This window comes from Scatophagus argus, chromosome 3, assembly GCF_020382885.2.
Source record: "Scatophagus argus isolate fScaArg1 chromosome 3, fScaArg1.pri, whole genome shotgun sequence".
Taxonomy (NCBI): Eukaryota; Metazoa; Chordata; class Actinopteri; family Scatophagidae; genus Scatophagus; species Scatophagus argus.
The window spans coordinates 7843726-7864363 of NC_058495.1; the positions used below are offsets into that span (position 1 = coordinate 7843726).

A 20638-nucleotide genomic window follows, 5' to 3' on the forward strand; every position below is an offset into this window, starting at 1 on the left:
TAATGAGCAATTTTCTGATAATACAAACCCATTACCCTTGTGGCCGACATAATACCAGCAGTTCATTCAGTGACTATAGACTTTGTTGCATTTTCCAAGGGCTGTGAGTAATGCTGAGTTTTTCTTTGGTTACAATTTACCTGCAAAAGATGACCAGCTAACAAATAAAACTGTTGCAAAGTAAAATTTCAGACTTAGATTGCCTTGATTCAAGACCGGTGTTGCATGGTATTGAATGCAAGCAAAGTGTACAACAAAAAATTGATGAAACAATGACATCCAACAGGAATGAAGTGTGACATATACACAAAAGCAGAAAATGTGTTTTATTTGTCTGTAATAGCAAATACGCAGTTGGCTTTGAAAAGCTTTTTCCCCGTTATCACTCATTACAATTCTTACTTTCAAACTAAAAAGATTTTTGGCCCTCTGACTTCTGTTCAAGCCTTTATGTTTACCTGTGACCTTGGAGATTCCTTGCTAAATCAAGTTTCAAATAAGCTGTCTGTAATTTCAATTTTCATTGTAAAATCTTTAAATTGTGCTGCTTCAGTATGAACTGAACCATTTGACTTGTACTCAACAAGTAGTTTCACATTTGAGTGAGCCATATGAAAGAAGCCACAGTCAACTTAACCTGCAAGGTCCACAGTGAAACATGTATACACCAAAATATGTTCGGCAAAGTCACATTTTATCTGACAGAGTTTAGTCTCTTCTCTCTCTTAACAATCTCTTCCAATGGAGGAGGTTGTTAGAGAGAGAAAGAGGTTGTTAAAAAGAGAGAGAGAGAGAGAGAGAGAGAGAGAGATCTATTTAACCTCAACACAAAGTGGGTATCTTCCCATCGCCCCAGAAATCAAACTGCTCGTTATTTTAACTTGTACAGGTATCGAGTACAGGTACTTGAATTCAAGGTCCACTTACCATGATTTGCATGGCCTGTTTAGTATCTTCAAAATGTACTTTGTTGTTTTTTACTGCTACATACTGTCTTAAAAATGGTCCAGCATGTTTGTTGAAGGTCCAACATGAGGAAAGACAGACTAGCTGAAACTCTGACAATAACATATTTTAAGGCCACCTGACATGATAGATGAGACAGTCCACCCTGTAGGATATTACCATTTCTCTGCAGTGCCTCCTTTCATCCAGCTCCATCTCAGTCTGCTGCTTGAATCCTATAAATACTGAAAGAGTGGCACCCTTTGAGTAGGAAAAGTTTCCTCGGTTTTAACACTTGTCTTGACAGATTTTTGTTGTTCTTTTTTTCTGCCCTTGCAGATAGCACGGTTTGCATTGGAACTGTTCTGTGACAGGAACACATTCATCATGCAATAAAGTGATGCAAGCTGTTACAAATGCCGAAATGAAACTCAGCTACCGCGAGTCTGGTACAGTAGTGAAGAGGAATTGGGGCTATTTCAGGGTTCTTCCTTTGACTTTACTGCCAATGATGTCCTGTTAGAGACACAACAAATTACGTCCTGCTGATAACCACTTCAGTGTGCGTTGCGTGTTTGTGTGTGTGTGTGTGAGAGAGAGAAAAAGATTTATCCATGCATGAGGTAGTTAATATTTCTACAGAATGACAACTGATTTGTGAATATTGATTATTCCCTTGTACAGTGTTTATGTACATGTGTCTACACTAGCTTTTCTACATATTCAGGTCTTGTAGAAACAACATTACAAGTTAATCATTTCTGCTAAGCTTATTGCTCTCAACCTAATGACAGCCCACAGAAAATATATAAACACTGCTGACCATGATAATATTTCTTACAACATGGCATGTTTGTAAAATTAAGACAAGAATATGCTTATCAATTCAGTTTTATTGCATTTGAACAAGTTGCAGGCTTGGAGTTGAAAACTATGAAGTCATTTCTCTGTATTTTCTTTTACAGTGTTTTACTGCCACCTATTGTTAAGGTGTAGAACAACTGTTACAGAGATTTGAACATATGAAGGAGTTATAGATAATATTTGACCAAGTATATAATAACTATGGCATTAACTATCACCCATCACATATCATCCATCCATAACTATGATGAGATTCCACACTGATTTGTTTAGAAATCCTTGGTAATTTGTAAGCATATTTAAAACAAAACTACTACCCACTATGTCTACAGCAGCAAATGTTAAATCTTCAGTGGACTGAAAGTTAATACAGTGTGACATCAATTCACTATAGAAATTAATAAAGTGAATATTTGTTGACGTTAAAGTGTCACAGATTACTGGTAATACAACTGAAGGCTGACATTTCAATAAAGGGCTTCAAAAGTAATTTTTATGCAACAACATTACAAGCCGACTGCTTTACACAATCCATCTCTGAAGTGACTTGAAGTAGACAGCTGCATTTTCTTCCTTTATATACACAGAGTACAGTAATCCTTGTAGAGATCCCTCCTAGCCTGAATTAATTTTATTCTTTACAGTAAAAGCATAACTTGTTACCAATCATAGATTTTGTAACCAAAACATAGGACTGACAATGAACCAACAGACTGCTCAGACAGCTTTCAGTAGAAAAGCTGACCAAAGTTTACACGGTTATTGTTTTCAGACCAAGCAGGATGCTGTGCCCCATCCATCTCAGAGGCGACTTGGTTACCACTTGCCAGTCTGTGACTTTCTCCACCAATAGTAGCATTACAATCAGGGCAGAGTCGACTCTCCATAGCCCCTCCACACTCTGTTATAAGATAGACATGGCCATTAGGACATTTGTACCAGTGTCCAGGCCGCATTTTCAAGGCTGAGACAATCATTTCTCTCTCCTCCTCAGTGATCCCCAAGCCTGTGGGTGGAAGCTTGTTGTCTAGCTCCGTCATGGCTTCTTTCACTCTGGCTTGATCTTGCTCAGTGAATTGGCCAGACTTTTCCAAAACCTCACTTATTGTTTTTAACTCAAACTGAATTTTGGCACTTTGTCCTCTCTTGTCTGCCATAGCACAACGGATGTTGAGTTCAGTCAAGAGGGTGATTCTCTGTAGCTCTCTCTGCAAATCATAGATCTGTTGGTCTGTGAATTTTTGGTGACGGTCATTAAGCCAGCTAGCAAACTGCTCAACATACTTTTCTAATGTGTGGCTTTGGTGGTTTTCCCTTTGGATCTTCCTTAGCTTTGCAACTCTTACAAGGAAATTCATCTTGTTTTCCAGAATCCACAAATCATTGATTGTGAGATCATTGTTTTTCAGTTGACCATCGATGTCCATATATTCCTCAAGATGGTCCACTGGATAGGGAGCAAAGTTGTCCTCCCACTGATTTTCAAGGGTATTCCTGTGCACTTCAGTGTCTGCCTGATTTCCATTTATCTTTTTCTTTACCATCTCTATCTCAGCCAGACTTCTGTTGATGTGAGATCCATAGCGTAGATTTCTGCGGATTGGAGTTCGACACTTTGGACATTCCTTCAGTTTTATGCCCATCTGCTCTCCTTCACTTTCCTGCTGGTTGTCATCCATCCCCATGTATGTATCCATGGCTGTGTGTTCAATGATGTGTCTGCAGTCCTCTAGCTCAATGAAGTAAGCCTCAGGGTCATCCTCAGTGCCAAAGAAAATCTCTGTGACCTCATCACGATTACAGATGCGACATTTGCTTGGACATTTGTCTCCACACAGACCTATGCACGGGTGGCCGCAATCCAGGATCTTAGCACAGGGTTGGGTACACGGAGGACGATCACATGGCTCATGGCAAAGCTTATTGCAGCTTTGATGAGGGCATTTCCAAGCGCAGGGCTCTACGCATGGAGCACAGGGCTGTCCACATAGTTTCTTACACTTGCTGTGGACACAGCGATTCTCACATGGTCTCCGACAGGGAGGACAATCCCAAGTGCAAGGCTCCATGCACTTGTGAGAGCAAATCAGGAGACGCTCACAACGGTAATTACATGGGAAATGGAACCGTCCCTGATAACACTTGCCACAGTTACCACGACACACATGGCCACATTTTAGCTGATGCTCACAAGGGGTCCTACATTCAGGCTCCACTGGCTCTGTTTTGTAAAAGCAAGCACCTTGTTGGCTGTGACCACACCTTAGTTTTAAGGTGACCTTCACCTTGCACTTAATGGTGCATGGTTCCCCACATCGTGAATCACATGGATGTCCACAGTCAAGCAACTTCTGGCAAGGCTCCTGGCATATAAATGTCTTCGGGTCCTGGTGGCATGGAACCATCTGTGTGTGTTGACACTGGGGTACGATCTTCTCAACCTTCACTGGACATTTCTCTGGGCATGGTCTGTGACAAACATATGTGCATCTGTGTCCCAGGTCACATAAAATCTTCTGGCACTTCTTGACACACTTGTACTCCTTGTGCTGAGGGTCGTAGGGGTGGCAGACACTTGAACAAACATGGCCACAACTCAAACGGAAGTCACAAGGCTGGGTGCAGCCACCCTCAGGGGCTTGTTTGAAATCCTCAGCACAAGAAGCCCCCACCTGTCGATCTGGATGATTCTGACAACACAGGGTCAGAGCATTTCCAACCTGGTCATTCTCTCTCAAGATGTAGAAGATGTTGCTCCACAGTTTCACTTGTCCCAGCATTGCACTGTTGCCAATACAGTAAAGACCTTTCTTGGCACGAGACAAAGCTACACAGACACGATTGGAAATGTTCAAAAAGCCAACTTTGCCTTGCAGATTGCTGCGGACAAGAGACAACAGGACAATGTCATTCTCTTCTCCCTGGTACTTGTCCACTACATGCACTTTGACCCCTGTGAACTGGCTGGCAGGCATAAGTTTGCGCAGACAGTGGAGCTGGCCTGTATAGGTTGTAAGGATGGTAATTTGCTCTGGTTTGTAGTCTTGAAAGAGAAGATAGCGACAAAGAGCGACTACAAACATCGCTTCATGCTTGTTCTGATGGCTTTTTCCATCTTTGATCTGTTCTTCTGGGTGGTTGTGCTCCACAAAGAATAAATTGGTATTAAGGCCCTGCAAGACAACATTTAAAAAATACATATTCTGTTATTCATCATATGCTTTTGAATTCAGTAATCTTGTATACATTAGCTGAATCTGACTCAAAATATATTTCCAAGTTTAAGACGCAATGCAGATACTTTTTATCCATGCAGGATAAATATGCAGGCAGACATTCATTGGTGAGAAAAACAAGCAGAATGGAGACGCAGCAGGAGAGCAAATACAATACACACCTTGATGTTGTCATAGTCAAACACAGAGGAATGGTTTTCCAGTTCTGAGTAGATGTGTGGGGTAAGGAGACGGGCAATTTCTGGCCTCATACGATGCTGTGGAACAAACCAAAATACAAAGATGGATAAACTAGGCAATCATGTATAGATACAGAGGAATGCATGCACCTACAAGCACACACAATATTATACCAATTCGAGTGCAACTACTTTTAGTTCGATTCATTGTTTTGGACCAATATCAATCAATACATCAATTCAATGATCAATGATCCAATATGATCAATCCAAAGAGAAAACCTACATTGGTATCATTGGCTTTATGATAAGTCCTTATGTTGAAATTCCCATTGCACTTAGTCACTGTTCTCATCACCTTTTTCCAAAACATTCGAACAGTGTCAGCGTGAGGTAGCATGGTGAGCACTCAATATACACTGAGGACATAAATTGCTTGGGTGGAAGTACTTTCATTTTTGGAGAAAAGAAGGTCAACAGGCAAAGCACATGCCAAAAGCAAGAAATACCATTAAGAGATAAGCTTGCTGCTCATGTTGTGACATTAACTGGTCTGTTTAAACAATTTTTAGTTTTAATTTTACAAAAATTTCCAGTTGTTTGTTTTAATGTTTTAACCAAAGCCATAATAGAAAGGTTTGGCTGCTTCTTTCTTAACTTGTATCGTGATGAAACTTGTCATTTACACTCTTAGTGCTAAGCACGTGTAAATGTTGTTGATTGATAGATTCTGCAATAATATGAACAAATGAACAGATGAAGAAACACTAACCTGGTAGTTGAGCCTAACAAAAGGAAGTCCCATCTTCACCAGCCTCTCAAACATGGACATCTCTAGGTTGAAGTTCTTAGCAAGTTCATATACTGTGGCACTGGGCCGCAGCTAAAAGAAAAAACACATGTTCATTATATGCTCCAAACACATCCGAAGCTATGAATTATTGTGGAAAAAAAGCAAAAATGAAAAGCATAAATTTCTTTTTACAGTCGCAACTTGCTTATTTATAGTTTTTGGCTTTTACCATCCAGTGGTGATTAATTTAATTTTGCAAGTTCATGGTCTTATATTAGCATATTTATTAAAGAGCCTGGTGCATAACCGTGTAAGTGAAGCATAGAGGGATAATGTTTACAGTAGCAGGCCTAAGGTGATTGAAGCATAGAGGGATAACGTTCACAGTAGCAGGCCTAAGGTGATCAGTCCATTTGCAGTTATGTAAATGCTAGTGAACACTTATTATACAGTCCCTAGATACAGGTAGAATCCACCACACGGGTGCAAGCCTAGAAGGGCTAAACAGTATTCTGCTATGGGTTTCTGTTTTAGGTTGACCTAATGGAAATATAGATGTATATGTATGCAAACGCTCTCAAACTTTCTTTTGTTGTCCTGTCGAGTTTTCGCTGTTTCCTTGTATGTATGTGTGTGTGTGTGTGTGTGTGTGTTTGTGTTTGGGTATGTGTGTGCGTTTGGGTGTGTAAGTGTCTGTGTATGTGTGTAAACATACTTTATCTAGAGGACAGAGTGTGATTGTGCATGTATGTGGGAGGGGTGTGGGGGAGGCAAGACAAATTCTCAGAAAAATGTGAAGCATTGTGTTCTGCTCGATTCTACACCAAACCTGTGATTAATGAACAGCACAACAATGCCAAAGCTTATTTTACTCAGAAAGTGTGATCTTTCCACCTCCATTACATGCACAGATTTAAGTTTGGCTTTTTCAAAGAGTCAAAGCGCTATCAAATGACTTTATACCCATCAAAACAGTTTAACCCATATTTGTGCCATCAGAATGCCTAATCTTGCTTTTTTGTTGTTGTTGTTTTTAACCTCAGCTGTACTAATTTAACTATCCTGTAGTTTCTTTTGATAAATCACAGATACTTTAATACTGATTTATGCATTTTGCACTAGTAGTACATCTGGCACCTTAAATTGCACCCAGTTGTATAAAACAGTAAAGGGAGCCTTGGACACAGTGGTAGATCACTTCAGTATTAATCTATCTATCTATCTAATCTGTATCTGATGTATAGAAATTATCATTGATTTCCAGGCCTGTGTTACAATGAAAAGCGATTTAGGTCAAACTCCATTTTAAATCGCATTCTTATACTTGCTAAACTTTCAGTACAACTGTGAGGGAGTGTAAAGGGTTTGTATGTATATTCAAATGCATGCATAAATTCGAGCATAAAGTTAGCAGAGTGAACAAAAATTAGGAAAAGATCAGACAGAAGCTACACAGCAATACAAGACCATGGCAGACTACTGATATGTGTGATGGAATTGTGCGTAGTTGTGATTGGAGTCAGATTGCTAGATAGGCTTCATGGCCATATGTCCTTGGCAGTCCCTAACAAGTTGTTAGTCTACTGATGTCCAGCATATCACTCCTCGCTCCTCTCTATCTCTAATGGTTAGAATGTTTTTTCTCTCATACTGCCAGCCCAAAAATTACACAATGTCCCTCATGACAGGCTGTCCTTTAAAATTTCACCTAGGATTTTGAATGGGGTAATTTCAGCCAGAGTGTGGTGTCTTATTAAAATACACCAGTGCACAAATTGTCATGCAGCATTTAACAGGATGCCATCAAGAGTTTTAGCAATCATTTCTGTATATGTCTATGTGGTTTCATACCTGCTGGTGGTCTCCAATGAGAATGAGATGCTGGCAAGCTTGGCTCAGTGTGGTGATGGTATGAGCCTCGAGGACCTCTGCAGCCTCTTCCACAATCACCAGACATGGACACACTTCCTGCAGAACTTTACGGTATTTGGCCGCCCCAGTGGTAGTCATGCCAATAACCTGATGAAAAGTGTATGCTGCCATTTTAGGATTCATTCTATTACAGCAAACGGATAGTCTGCCTGCCATACAAGTATAGTATTGCTAATTTTAACACCAGACAATTGGTGTTATGATTTTTGGTGGGCTTATGCCCACAGTTCGCCCCATAGTTTGCTCCACAGTTTGCCCCCACAGTTAACCTCTTAAAATTGTCAAAAAATATGAACTGTATTGTTTCACATACACAATTCCCTTAAAACTGGTGTAGTGTGTAGTGCTTGAAGTTTAGAGCATTTAGTGTTGCATACTTTCAGACCATAGGAGTGCAAGGTATGCTGTCATGATGTGTGTATTCTTAAATGTTCTTCATTATACTCTTCAAATATTAAGCTGTAGACTAAATGAAGCTGATACCCCATGAATTCAAAAAGTATTTTTACTTCACTCACATTTAGGCCTACTTAATTGCACTGACTGTGTTGAATGTGTGACGAAACAATCATCTACTATACGAGGAAATAGTTTTAATACTATTTATTACTGCAATTGTACTGTACCGTGGCTTGCTTAAGGAGACAGAGGCTCTCATGCCGTTTTACATCAGCCAGTCTGTCCACTGTGTTCTGATAGGCCTGTTCAGTCTCTAGCACTCTGGTGCAAAGTTCATACCTGTAGCGTGACAACCACAACCTGCAGACATAAAGTAAATTAATAATAGTAAATAACAATAACAATGGAGTAACAATGAGACAACTGACTCAATTATACAGAAGTCTATAAGACTTCTAACTCTCATTATTTCAGTAACTGCAGTAAACAATTAAACAAATATGGCAAGGCATATTATATATGTCTTGGCAGGAACTGGCCCTATTTGTTAGTTTAAATGATAATTAAGACAATGTAAACATGAGCTCTTACAGTCCTGTTTTCAGAGTAATGTAAGTTAACGTCTTAGCTCTCTGAGGTGAGAAGATCCTCTGGGATTTATTTTTCTGGTGATTAGTTAATTAAATTATACACACTGGGAATAGACTACTTCTACCAGACTGAGTTTGCTTTGGGGGTGACAAGCCGCAGAGGAAAGGGAAGAAGAAAAAAAGGAGTGAAAAAAGGTAGAAATGTGAAAAAGGTGCTGAGGCAGGTGATGGGATGTAAGAATTGGAAAAGAGGCACAGAGTTAGTGAACAGAGGAAAGGAAAGTGAAAAGCGTATGCAGTCCTACCGATAGAGTCTCCATCTGTCTGGCAGGCTAAGGGTCCAGATATCCCAGACAGCCTCTTCCTCTTCTTCTGTCATAGCTGAGCTTTTCCCCAGCTCTTTCCTGATTCTGTTCTTCATCTTTTTCTTCTGTTTCCGTTGGAACTATACAGATCAGAACAGCGTGAAGTTTGAACTTCAGAATTTAACTAATCTCATATACTGTATATCACTCTTTAACTGAAATACGATGGTGCATCTTCTTAATCTGTTTCAAATGAAAACCTCTAACACTAACATCGAAGGGTTCGGTGTTATTGAGGGTGAAGTACAACAAGGTAGCACAGAAATAGTGGGTAAACTGTGACTATGACTGAAACACAGTGAAGACATGGATAACTTGCAGAGAAGGATTAAAATACCATTCTCAGTCAGTTTGTCTGGTTGAATAGGGACTGCAAAGATGTTAAACTCATTGCAATCTCCACAGGAGAAATCTGCTCTTAACTTTACCTCATATCCTTCCTCGCTCTGCTCAGGCTGCATTTCAGTTTTATCCAGATGCATAGCCAGCATCAGTTCTTCGATTTCTCTGACAGCTCCTGTGGTGTCTAACTTATTTCTGCCTTGTCGACCAACTCTGGGACCAGTGTTGTCTTCAATAATCCGCTCTGCCTCGATCAGATCTGCCTCCTCTGCGATTTCAATGAGGTCCTCTTCTTCCAGCTCCATCGCTTCTGCTGCTGCTACATCTAGCATGTTGCAGTAAGAATGAGCATGAGAATGATTTCATTCACCAGTACAATAGATTTACTCAATTTTAGTTTTGCTAGACAACTTATAAAGCTGCATGGAGTGCAGTTAACACACAAGAAATGGTCCACAGATACAGAGAGATAGCATCAGGAAGTCAGGGGACAGATAATACCAGTCAGGTTCATTAAATAATCCTCACTAAAATCACTAGTCACTAAAATGTCTACCTTTCCTGGCTGCTGGATTATTTACTGTTTAGCTACAAAATCCTGCTAGAGTATTTTGCCATTTTGTAGCTCTTAAATGTTCATTTAAGCAAGTTTGGAGCCTGCTGAACTTGAACTGCAAGGACTGTATGGCTTAGTGGCTAGTGTTCAACTGCTGTGGACTGAAAAGTGAAAATACGTAACTGTGGGTTTTAAACTGATATGTCTACCAGTCAAGTCACGCTTTATGGATTTCGATGACAATCATAACTAAGTGATAAAAAACAACAAATATCTCTTAATCTGGTGTATTCAAGAAAACAGGCTGTAAAAAGCAGGGCTTACAGAAAAAGCCTGACTTCAGCTGCCATAAACACTGAGCTGAGACACTGAGCACTGATCATGTCAACTTACCATGAAGGAGGAAGGGCTGCCAAATCGATAAGGTTATATTTTACATTTCATCACATATTTTTTTTCTTTCCACAAATCAGTTAATTGAAACTTTGTCAAATAAACAATTTGGTTGAATTATTGTAAATTATATTCATTTGTTACACTTTCTCAGCCATGTTTATCAATCTGTAATGGTGGAGTGCAATTAAATGAGCAGAGGCACATGTCAACACTAGATATTCTGAAACAACACTAGATATTCTGTTATCACTAGGTAGGAGTAGGAACACATGGAAGTTGCAATGTAAATGTAGCTGTGTAAGCTGTTTGTTAAAACATCTACGACAAATGAGAATAGTCCTCAACTGGTTTTCATTTGTTTGCTTAGAAAATGTGAAGGCCTCTGTCAAGAGTGTCTTGCGTTGTTAAAATTCAAACATACTGTGTATAGTTATTCTTCTGAGTTGCTGTTTGCTTAGTAAATCAGTGACAAGAAACCAGATCTTCTCACACTGTTTCAGTAGAGTACCATCTGCCTTACATTAAAAGCCTTACCTTCATTTTCATTTGCGTTCTCTGTCTCCCTCTGCAGGAAGAAACTTGTACCCAAACTCAACCACTCCATTATCCGACTGGACTTCTTCTCACCCCAAACCTCAAAGTCATCCCTTGCCTACAAATCATTTCAAAAACACAAACACATGAGTTTTCACTGTCTTCTACTCTGGCTAGCTCAGTTTGCACATAGACAATATGTTAAATGTTTTTTATTCAGTATGACTTACAGGAGGTTGGTGCAGGGAATCCCAGTGTCTGTCCAAAATGAACTGCTTTAAGAAGCATTCGCGCAGGATGCCTTTCAGAGAACACTCGAGTCTCATACTCTGACTCTGGATCTCCCTCTCCTCCTCACACAGCTGTCTGTAAATCTGTTAAACAGGTCACAAACACAGGGACTGAGTGGGAAAATCACACAAGAAAGCGCATAATATACAACAACAGATGAATTTCAAAATATAAACTGAGGAATTTTGATAGAATATAATGGGCTCAATTATTCCTAATTAATCAAAATGATCACATCCTGTCACATCTCAACACTTTGCTATGCATGAGAGCACTGAACAACTTGAAACATCGGGTTTAATTACGAGAGTCACACCGTAGCTTAGACACGATGAACTTACGTCACTGTATGCACGACGCAGGTGAGACGGCAGCGAACGTTTGAAGTCAGGTGAATGAGTCAGTTCCCTTAGATTGAAACGTTTCAGGATCTCACTGTTGCTGCGGCCTCCTACTCTCACTATGCCCTCTTGCAGAAATTTATGAATACCTTAGATGAAGAGGAAAACCAAATAAACATCACAAAGGCCAAAATATAATGATCATACATCTTATTATTTTTATTGTTAATTGTCACCGAGAAGGAGTTCACAAAGACAAATAATCAAATTAAACTAAGTAGATGTTGTTTCAACATAACAAATATAGAAAAGAAAAGAAAGAAAAATTGTTTGAATTACAAATAGACAGACATCATTGTGTTGACAAGTGCTTGCTTTTTTAAAATCCCAAATCCCAAACACTTTAGAAACTTCTTACCCTCAAGGAACTGATCCAGGGCATGGTTAGTGTAACACACCACCAGCATTGGAGATGTGCGAAATCTGCCCCTCCAGAGATTCTGATTGGTCAGCAGAGCCTGAGCAATCTTAAGGCCAACATAGGTTTTTCCTGTGAAAATGAGTGGCCTGATTTTAATGTATCGGAGAACCTAAGTCACGAGTTGCAATTCCTTGGATTCTGTCATTTTATAATCATGGGAAATACATTTTCATTCACAAATGAATGAAGTCATCCTTCCAATAATGTGTTTTCAGTGTCTCACCAGTGCCAGGAGGTCCCTGTATGATGGCCAGTTCCTTCGTGATGGCCAGCTGGAAGGCTTGCATCTGAGAGTCATCCAGACCCAGCTCCTCCATTTTCGGCCAGGCCTTCTCCTCCAGGCTGTGAAAGGGCTGTATTCTGACCTTATACTCAGGGTCAGCAACACTGTGCAGGTCATAAGTATCTTGCCTTTGCAGATAAGCTGGGGGTAGCACATCTGTATTGCACTCCACAATGTACCTAAAAGAATTGTGGATAGGATTGTATGTTTTAGTGTCTACTACATGTCTATAATTAAGATTTAGAGACATGTATTTTTCTACAAAGAAAGTTTTTCTTAATAGGTCACAATTAAACACTTTCAGTAAAATCCACTGCAATAAACACGCAAAAGCTCAGTTTGTTCTTATCATCACAGTGAGTCTATGTAACCTTTGCTGAAGAGAGTCCATTGTAGCAACAAGTTGCATTTATAGGATAATGATAAATGCTAAAAATATAATGTAAGACAAGCACAAGTAGAGAAGAGTAAATTTGCCATTACCAGTCATACCAAGGTCACAAAATATAACAGAAAGCAGCTGTAGCTCTTTTTGATATATAAGTGACTGATAACTCCCATGGTGCAGTACTGAAGAAAAAACAGTTGAAAGTTGTTTCGGGTAGTCACAAGACACTGGGACAAATGTCCCTCAAAGTGGCTTGTATAACAAATTACTTTGTGTTATCTATGAAGGTCACTGGGTGTGCAGACGTAAGTTAACTTTTGAATTCATCCATGCATGATAGCTTTTTAGGAATATGATAGTGACATAATTAACTCATTCTAATTAAAAACTGTCAACAACTGTCTTTGTTGAAGTTACTCCACTCCCCTTTGAAATTTTGAAAAACGAAAAATGTGAACTTGTTTTGAAAATACTGTGGGCCTACATAAAAGTTATGATCTTGATGATAAAAATGTGAAACTCCACTCCACTCACACACACACACACACACACACACACACACACACACACACACACAGTCCTACCTCTGAAAGGGCAGCCTGTCCTCATCCTGCTCCTGTAGGCCTTCTAGGACGTATCGATAGGCCTCAAAGTAGGCAGTGGTCTCAATCATCAGGAACAACTGACCTTTCTGTGAGATAAACAAAGTTTCGCTCATTGTACATCACTTTCATATAAAGCATATATTTCCCCACCCTGCAGCTACAATACATGTTTACATTAATGAGGTTAGATTTAATTACCTGAAACAACCAATAAACTTGCAATTCAATGTAAATTTCAATTATAGCTTGTGTAGATTAAGTGGCTGAAATTAGACAGGAATATCATGTATCAACAACTGCATGCATTTTTGCCACAAAACAACAACTGTTGAACACAAATTACTACCACACCTGAATTCTGGCCAACTTCAATCTGCTTTCTTCAGTAAAGGTAATCTGGACCTGCCCCTTTTGCAGGTCTCTGGGATCCCGATCTGACACTGTAGCAAACAAGAAGCTCTCAAAATTATCACAAGACAAACAGACCAGGGAACCGTAAATCAGCCTCTTGGAGTTCTGCCAGCGCACGAACTGTAGAAAAGGACAGAGTACTGTCAATGTACATGTTAATGTATTTCATTCTAACTCCAAATGCAGTTGACAATCCAGAGGCTTACCTGAAGTGGCTGAATGTCAAACTGCACTATGTAGGCGAGCCCAGTCACTGTGCATTTGGGCACCACCAGCTGCGTGTCAAAATATACTCTGATATCATCAAAACGCTTCGACTTCACTGGATTGTTATTTCTTTCCATGTGCATTTGGTCCAAAAGCAATTGTTGGACTCCTTCACGAAGCGGCCTCACAAAATCCTCTCTCAGCAACCTGAAGTGTGTGTCAAGGTAGAGGTGTGTGTTTGTGTAGCGACGAGATGTGATGTTGGGTCTAAGGAACGGCCTCTGGTCCTGATAGAACTCCTCTGGAGTTGGGTAGATGGGTATGGTCCTGAAATCTTGTTGGTCTTCATCACCTGGGTTAGAAATAGAGGGACTGTTTTGTCATATATCAATAAATCTTTGTGGCAATTTGTGGCAACATCCCAAAATAGGGCGGTAAATTTTGCATTGTTGGCTTGAGGGAGTATAAAAATGTTTTGAAAAAATGCATTTCAGTAAAAACAGAAAAAAGAGCCCATTATCTAATTTATCACCTCCAGTGGGTAGGAGAGCATAAGTATCCTTGTCTGAGCGCAGTGTACCCTCCCTGGATCTCTCCTGGAGGTGCCTGATCAGGCCCTGAAGATTCTCCACGCTCTCCTCCATCTGAGGCTTGATTTCCACTCCTGATGTTTTCAGACTGTTGATGGCAACTTGGAGCTGCGTCAAAAGCAAACTCACTGCCTGGACTGAGCTAGCAGGGAATACGCTGAGGACCTAAAAAGCACATATTGTGGATAATTTCTTTAAGTATGTATTCAGCCACCAGGAGTTCAAATTCTAATATAGGAATTGCTAACAGAAAGTTAGCTACTCTCTTTGTTTTACAACCACTGGTTTAACAAGATTTATTAAAGGCCCTGAAAAACTATTTTTTTAGTTAGTGCCTTCCTTGAAGATGTAAAGTTTGCAAATTATTGCTTATTTCAAGTAAGTGTTTTCTGTGTTTTGTATGTATTTTTCTTACTGGTTTGATGAGGCCTTAGTTGGACAAAGATGATACCACCTAGGGTGTTTAAAAAACTGATCAAAAAACAGCTAGAGCTTTTGAGGGCTGAGCTGTCAGCATGAATGTTTTTTTGTGAACTTAAATTCTGATTGATCCTTATTCAGTCATGAACATTTTATGAAATGCATATAATTTACAGTACAATTAAAAAATACATGAAAAAGTCTCAGCTGCACATAAGGACTTCTGTTTCTCTTCTGGATCTACACAATTATTTCAGTGCAATCCCACACTAATAATTTATCCTTCAGTTGAATTTACTACTTGATGAGGTTTTGTTCAATCCTTTCTTCGTTTACCTCTGACTGAATAGCCAAGATGTTTTCCAGTTCCTGAGGATACTGCGCCCTGCGGACAGCGTTGGACTCTGACTCAATGCCTGCCAGATAGTGGGGCAGGACGGTGCGGAAGAACGCTGAATCTTTTATGATGCCAGCCAGATGCTGCAGCGTGCCTCTGTCTGCACGTGATTCAAAGGCTTTACTGAGCACCGAGCAGAGGAGTTTGATCAGGTCTTTCTTCATTATTAACTCACTCAGGACATGTTGTAGGGCAGGGTGAGAGGACAGAGTGATGGCCACTACAGATGATTCTTCTATAGACAAATCCTCCAGTTTTTTATAGCCCAGTCCATGGCCGTGTGGTGCCCCAATTCTGCCTGTAGAATTTGATCCCCCTCCATTGCTCACTTTTCTGTCTCCCAGACCGTCTCTTCTCTTACCATCTCTAACTCTTCTTCCATCCACGCTATGCATTCCACTCCTCGCACCCACTTCTGGCATCTTTCTTCTTGCTCCTTCTCTTTCAGCTGCACCTTGCTCTCCATTTCTTCTCACCCCACCTCTCTCACGCTCTGCCCCTTCTCCAATTCCACCTCTACCCCTCCCTCCTCCTCTTCTCTGTCTTCCTCCATCTCTTTCAACCCCTCTCACTGGTGCTCTTCCTCCTCTTCCTCTTCCCTTCATCTCTTCACCCGCTGCTCCATCCCTGCCTTCCCTTCCTACATCTCTTTCAACCCCTCTTCCTGGCTCTCCTCTTCCTCTTCCTCTTCCTCTTCCTCTCCCACACATTCCTTCACCTCCTCCTCCTCCTCCTCCATCTGTCTGCTTTTCAACTAGACAACCCCCACAACTTTGTGCTCTTCTTCTGCCCTCTGTAACTCTCGCTCTGTCTTGCTGTGCGCCACTTTGTCTTCTCCTTCTGTGTGGACCAGTATTTTCACTTTGGCCAGTGTCAGTACCTGGGGTGAACAGCATTCAGACCATGAGACATTGAAAATTAATAGCTAGGTTGCTAGACTTATACTTAGGTTTTCACTGGATTGCCTGTCATACTGTATAATTACCATAATTCCGTCCTCCCCTCCCTGTCAGTCGTTCCATGGTCTTGCATGTGTTGTTGAAGTTGTTGAAATGGTGATGATTACTGAGTGGGAAGAGATTAGAGAGTGAATATATATAAACAAGACATTTGAGCATGATCACACAGGAATTTGAAGGTTGCATACTTTCTGTATAAGCGCTCAAAGACAGGTGGCATAAGAAAGCACCGAATGATGTTTCATTCATTCATTTTTAATAGGGAAAGTGGTTACATTTTCCCCATCAAAACTATTATCAGTATGATCAGCAAGGTCACAGGAGTGTTGGAGTCAGATAAAGAGGGGCAACTTTACAGTTTATGGCTTGAGGAAATGGAAGCAATCATTCTGTAAGCTAAGTTTTTGCGTGATATGCATTTGAATGCACATAGTACTGGTAGTATTAAATGTATTGTATGACATTTGTAATTCAATTGCCTTTTCTAATATTGAACTGAAAAGTGAAACATTAGCATTGAAACCTTTGTATTTGAAACCAAACAAACAAACAAATGTTTCATGTATTGGCACGAAAACAAATATTTGGCACAGAAAAAGTTCCACTGAAAAATAAGTCACAGACATGAAATCGTGTCATTTTATTATAACTTGAATTTCTGTGTTTTTCGATGTTAATTCTGATTTTTCCTCATGCATCCTTTTTTCGATTTTTTCGAACTGTCAGTATTTTTTCCAGTGTCACTTGTTATTAGTTTCAACTCTATCCCTGTTTGACATGGAAAGGAGGGGTTTGAGGGGAGTGACAAAGAGATTGTGACTGATAGAGTGTGATTTTTCTCCTCTGCCCTGGATCCTCAGCCTCTAACATGATTGCATGTGTAGTATACTGCTTCTATGATTTCACCTGAAACTCCCAACCGTAGGTATGTTGAGTCTGTCTCCCTCTGCTGTTGTATTTTCACATAGAATCTGCTCCTCTGTCACGTCAGAGGCTTTTACTGGGGTCACCTGCCGTTTCAGTTTTGATTGACATAAATGTACGACTGTTTGGAACAGCAACAAAACTTGTATTTCAGTAATCCCTTCTCACATTTTATATACCAAATAAAAATGACATGTTACACATCATACAGGTTTACTGAATAAATCTTGCTCAATGTGTGACGTGACTAAAATAGTGAAAATGTTCATTTGACCATGTTGAATCAGAAGTAATTCAACTCTCACCTCGAAAGATATTGGAACATACTGACAATTCCCTCATATTCAAAGTTTCCTAGAAACTTTGACCAAGTAGCTCTGACTAAAGCAAGCTACGAGATTACTGCATAAACATAGGGAGGTCCAGCTTTCTCTTTTCACTGAAATCAGACATAATTGAAATCAGGTGAACCCCAGAGAAGGAGCTCATGCAATTTCAGCCCTCAATGGACACAAGGTAAAGAGGCCCCTGTGGGAGAGCCAAAGCGAAGTGAAAACAATGATCTTAACCACTTGGTTTACTGTGGGGGTTTACCATTTTAGATAGAAATGCAAGATCCGGCAAGACAACAGTTTGGTGAAGGCCCTTTTCTATTTCAGCATGACTGTGCCTCAGTGCACAAAGCAAAGTCCATAAAGACATGGTTGGATGAGTTTGGTTTGGAAGTATTTGAGTGGACAGCACAGAGCCCTGACCTCAACCCCACTGAACACCTTTGAGGTGCACTGGAATGGAGACCGTGAGCCTTTTGGTCCAACATCAGTGCTTGACCTCACAAATGCTCTACAACAATTCCCACAGAAACAATTCAAAATCTTGTGAAAAGCCTCCCCAGACAAGTGGAAGCTGTTACAGCTGCAAAGCTGTCATGTATTTAGAATGCGATGTCATTAAAATCTGTGTTGGTATAATGGTTAGTTGCCGCAATCTTTTCTCCATATCCCCCTGACTACCAGTAGTTCAAATTTGTCATCCATGAATATCTCCCACCCACTGCATACTATTAAATTAAGTCCTTTTGCTACCTACATTTAGGGATTTTCAATGGTAGCGACTGACTCTGCAGAAAGTTGGCGATCTCAGTGCACTGTGGGCCTCAGCCTCCGCTGACCCCGCTCTGTCACTTTACGTGACCTACCACTTCATGGATGTGTTGGTGTCATTCCCGATTGCTCCCACTTTGTTATAATACCACTGACAGCTGACTATGGAATATTTAGTAGCGTGGAAATTTCACGACTGTACTTGTTGCATATGTGGCATCCTATCACAGTACCATGTTGAGATTCACTGAGCTCCTGAGAGCGGCCCATTCTTTCACAAATGTTTGTAGAAGCAGTCTGTATGCCTAGGTGCTGGATTTTATACACCTGTGGCCATTGAAGTGACTGGAACACCTGAATTCAATTATTTGAATGGGTGAGTGAATACTTTTGGTAATATAGTTTATATAGTGTGAAATAAGTGACATTGCACCCACGGGTGTAATTAATTTGTATATTATGCTCCAGACCATGTTATTGGTCATGGCCATGTCCATGTTACTATGGTTGGACTTAAGCTGCTCATTACTTCCAAAAAGGGGATTTCAAGCATAGACAGAGAGAGAGAACATCAGGTGGATCAAGCCCCTCAAGATTAGGCTTCTCTTGTTGGGTGATTGGAGATTGTGGTGGGTGTGACTCCTCTCCAAACAATGCCCTAATCAGTGCCAGGTCAGGGCTACAGCAGAGGTGGTGGGCAGTTCATAACCAAAGTGTCATTTTAATATGCAGCTAGAAGAGCCCCACTGATTTCTGTTCATTCTTTGTGGGCTAACTGTTCTTTTACTGCTGCTGTACTGCTCTATATACTTTTGTTTTGACTTCTGGTTTGGATTAATTTCAGTTCTTGTGGTTTTGCCTGTGTTTAAACAACTTGGTTATTTTTAAATAAGCTTCTGTGTCATCCAGACTGTAAATAATGCTCATAACATCTGCAAGGCTGTCTGTTGTCTCATGCTCTCATTTTATACTCTGCAGCAACCTGTAGATGGTGCTGCAGTTTGTTGTCCTGGACTATAATATTTTGCTAGTGTTTCTTATTTGTATGCAAATATGCTAATAACTCTCTATCAATCACAATCTTTTTGTCACTCCCCTTGAATCCCTCCTTTCCATGCCAAAACATTAACAGAGATAAAACCGAAAACCAGTGACACAGAAAAAATACTGACAGCAGCTGAAAAGAAAATAACAAGATAAAACATGAAGGTTGTCATTGAAAAGCACATCAAAATACATACATATCTATATTTCAAAATAACATGAAATCATTTTTGATGTCTGCTTTATTTTTCAGTTTCATATATTTGTTATAAATAGACTGAGGGATATTCGGTAATGTCTCAATGCAAATGTTTCCTTTTTCCTTTTTTCAAGTCATGCTTTGTTTTGCCATGTGCCAATGCCATGTTTTATTTTTTTTAATGCCAAAATTCACTGTCACTGTTCAATGACTTAGCCCAATCCAATGCAATGACTTAGTACAACAGAAAAGTGTGCCCTCCACTGGACATACCAAGCACTTGCATGTGAGTGTCGGTTTCTTTTCACCAGAAATGGGATAATAGCTTTAACCACATATGATGTTTTGTTCAGCGTGTGGAAACACCCTAACGACTTACAGAGACAGTTACCAAACACGCTAGTAAATGTACACAACCTTTTTTTAAGTCATAATTTCCTAATATTTTGGGCTTATACTCCACAAGAATTCTATACATAACAATGACAAGACATTTTTGATTTTTAGGTCGGATCTTTATTCTCGATCCTGCATTTTATTCATAAAGGAAGAAAGAAAGAAGGAGCTTACCTGGACTGAAATGCTCTTCGTGTTAATACTCTTATCTACACCTAACAGTATAGTTTCGGGCTACAGTAGAAGGGAACCTGTTTGCTATTATTACAGCATCTATCCCTCGGTCGGCTGTTCAGGACCTCAGCTTCCCTGTTGTTCGCTCGGCTATGTGTGGGAAGCTGCTATTTAAATGCACCGTCATTTTCGTTTTCGTTTCATCAGAACAAACCCTAGTCAGTGCGCGACACGATTTCGTTTATGACGAAAAGACCCATGACTAATACAGACAACTATTCCCATACTGTATAT

The 20638-nt window shown here is 40.1% G+C and overlaps 1 protein-coding gene across 1 annotated transcript; it reads right to left on the reverse strand.

Moving 5' to 3' along the window:
• Positions 1-1820: 1820 nt before the first annotated feature.
• Positions 1821-20626, reverse strand: znfx1 (zinc finger, NFX1-type containing 1). Its single transcript, XM_046383179.1, has 19 exons — positions 20345-20626; positions 16531-16610; positions 15485-16425; positions 14671-14893; positions 14138-14490; positions 13872-14051; positions 13500-13606; positions 12468-12706; positions 12182-12313; positions 11764-11912; positions 11362-11505; positions 11132-11249; positions 9732-9970; positions 9244-9383; positions 8576-8708; positions 7869-8036; positions 5997-6107; positions 5207-5302; positions 1821-4982 (listed from the first exon to the last, which is right to left on the reverse strand). Exons 2-19 carry the CDS (start codon positions 16565-16567, stop codon positions 2538-2540), a joined length of 5955 nt encoding a protein of 1984 aa, XP_046239135.1. The 5' UTR covers positions 16568-16610; positions 20345-20626; the 3' UTR covers positions 1821-2537.
• Between the last annotated feature and the right edge of the window lie 12 nt (positions 20627-20638).

Excerpts from the sequence above, each read along its gene's own strand:
- znfx1 (XM_046383179.1), bottom strand. The coding sequence starts at position 16,567 with ATGGAACGACTGACAGGGAGGGGAGGACGGAATTATG. Across the intron at positions 9,971-11,131 it reads GAACGCAAATGAAAATGAAG|ATGTAGCAGCAGCAGAAGCG; the intron begins GTAAGGCTTTTA and ends GCAACATGCTAG. Across the intron at positions 5,303-5,996 it reads TTGTTAGGCTCAACTACCAG|CATCGTATGAGGCCAGAAAT; the intron begins GTTAGTGTTTCT and ends TTTGTTCCACAG.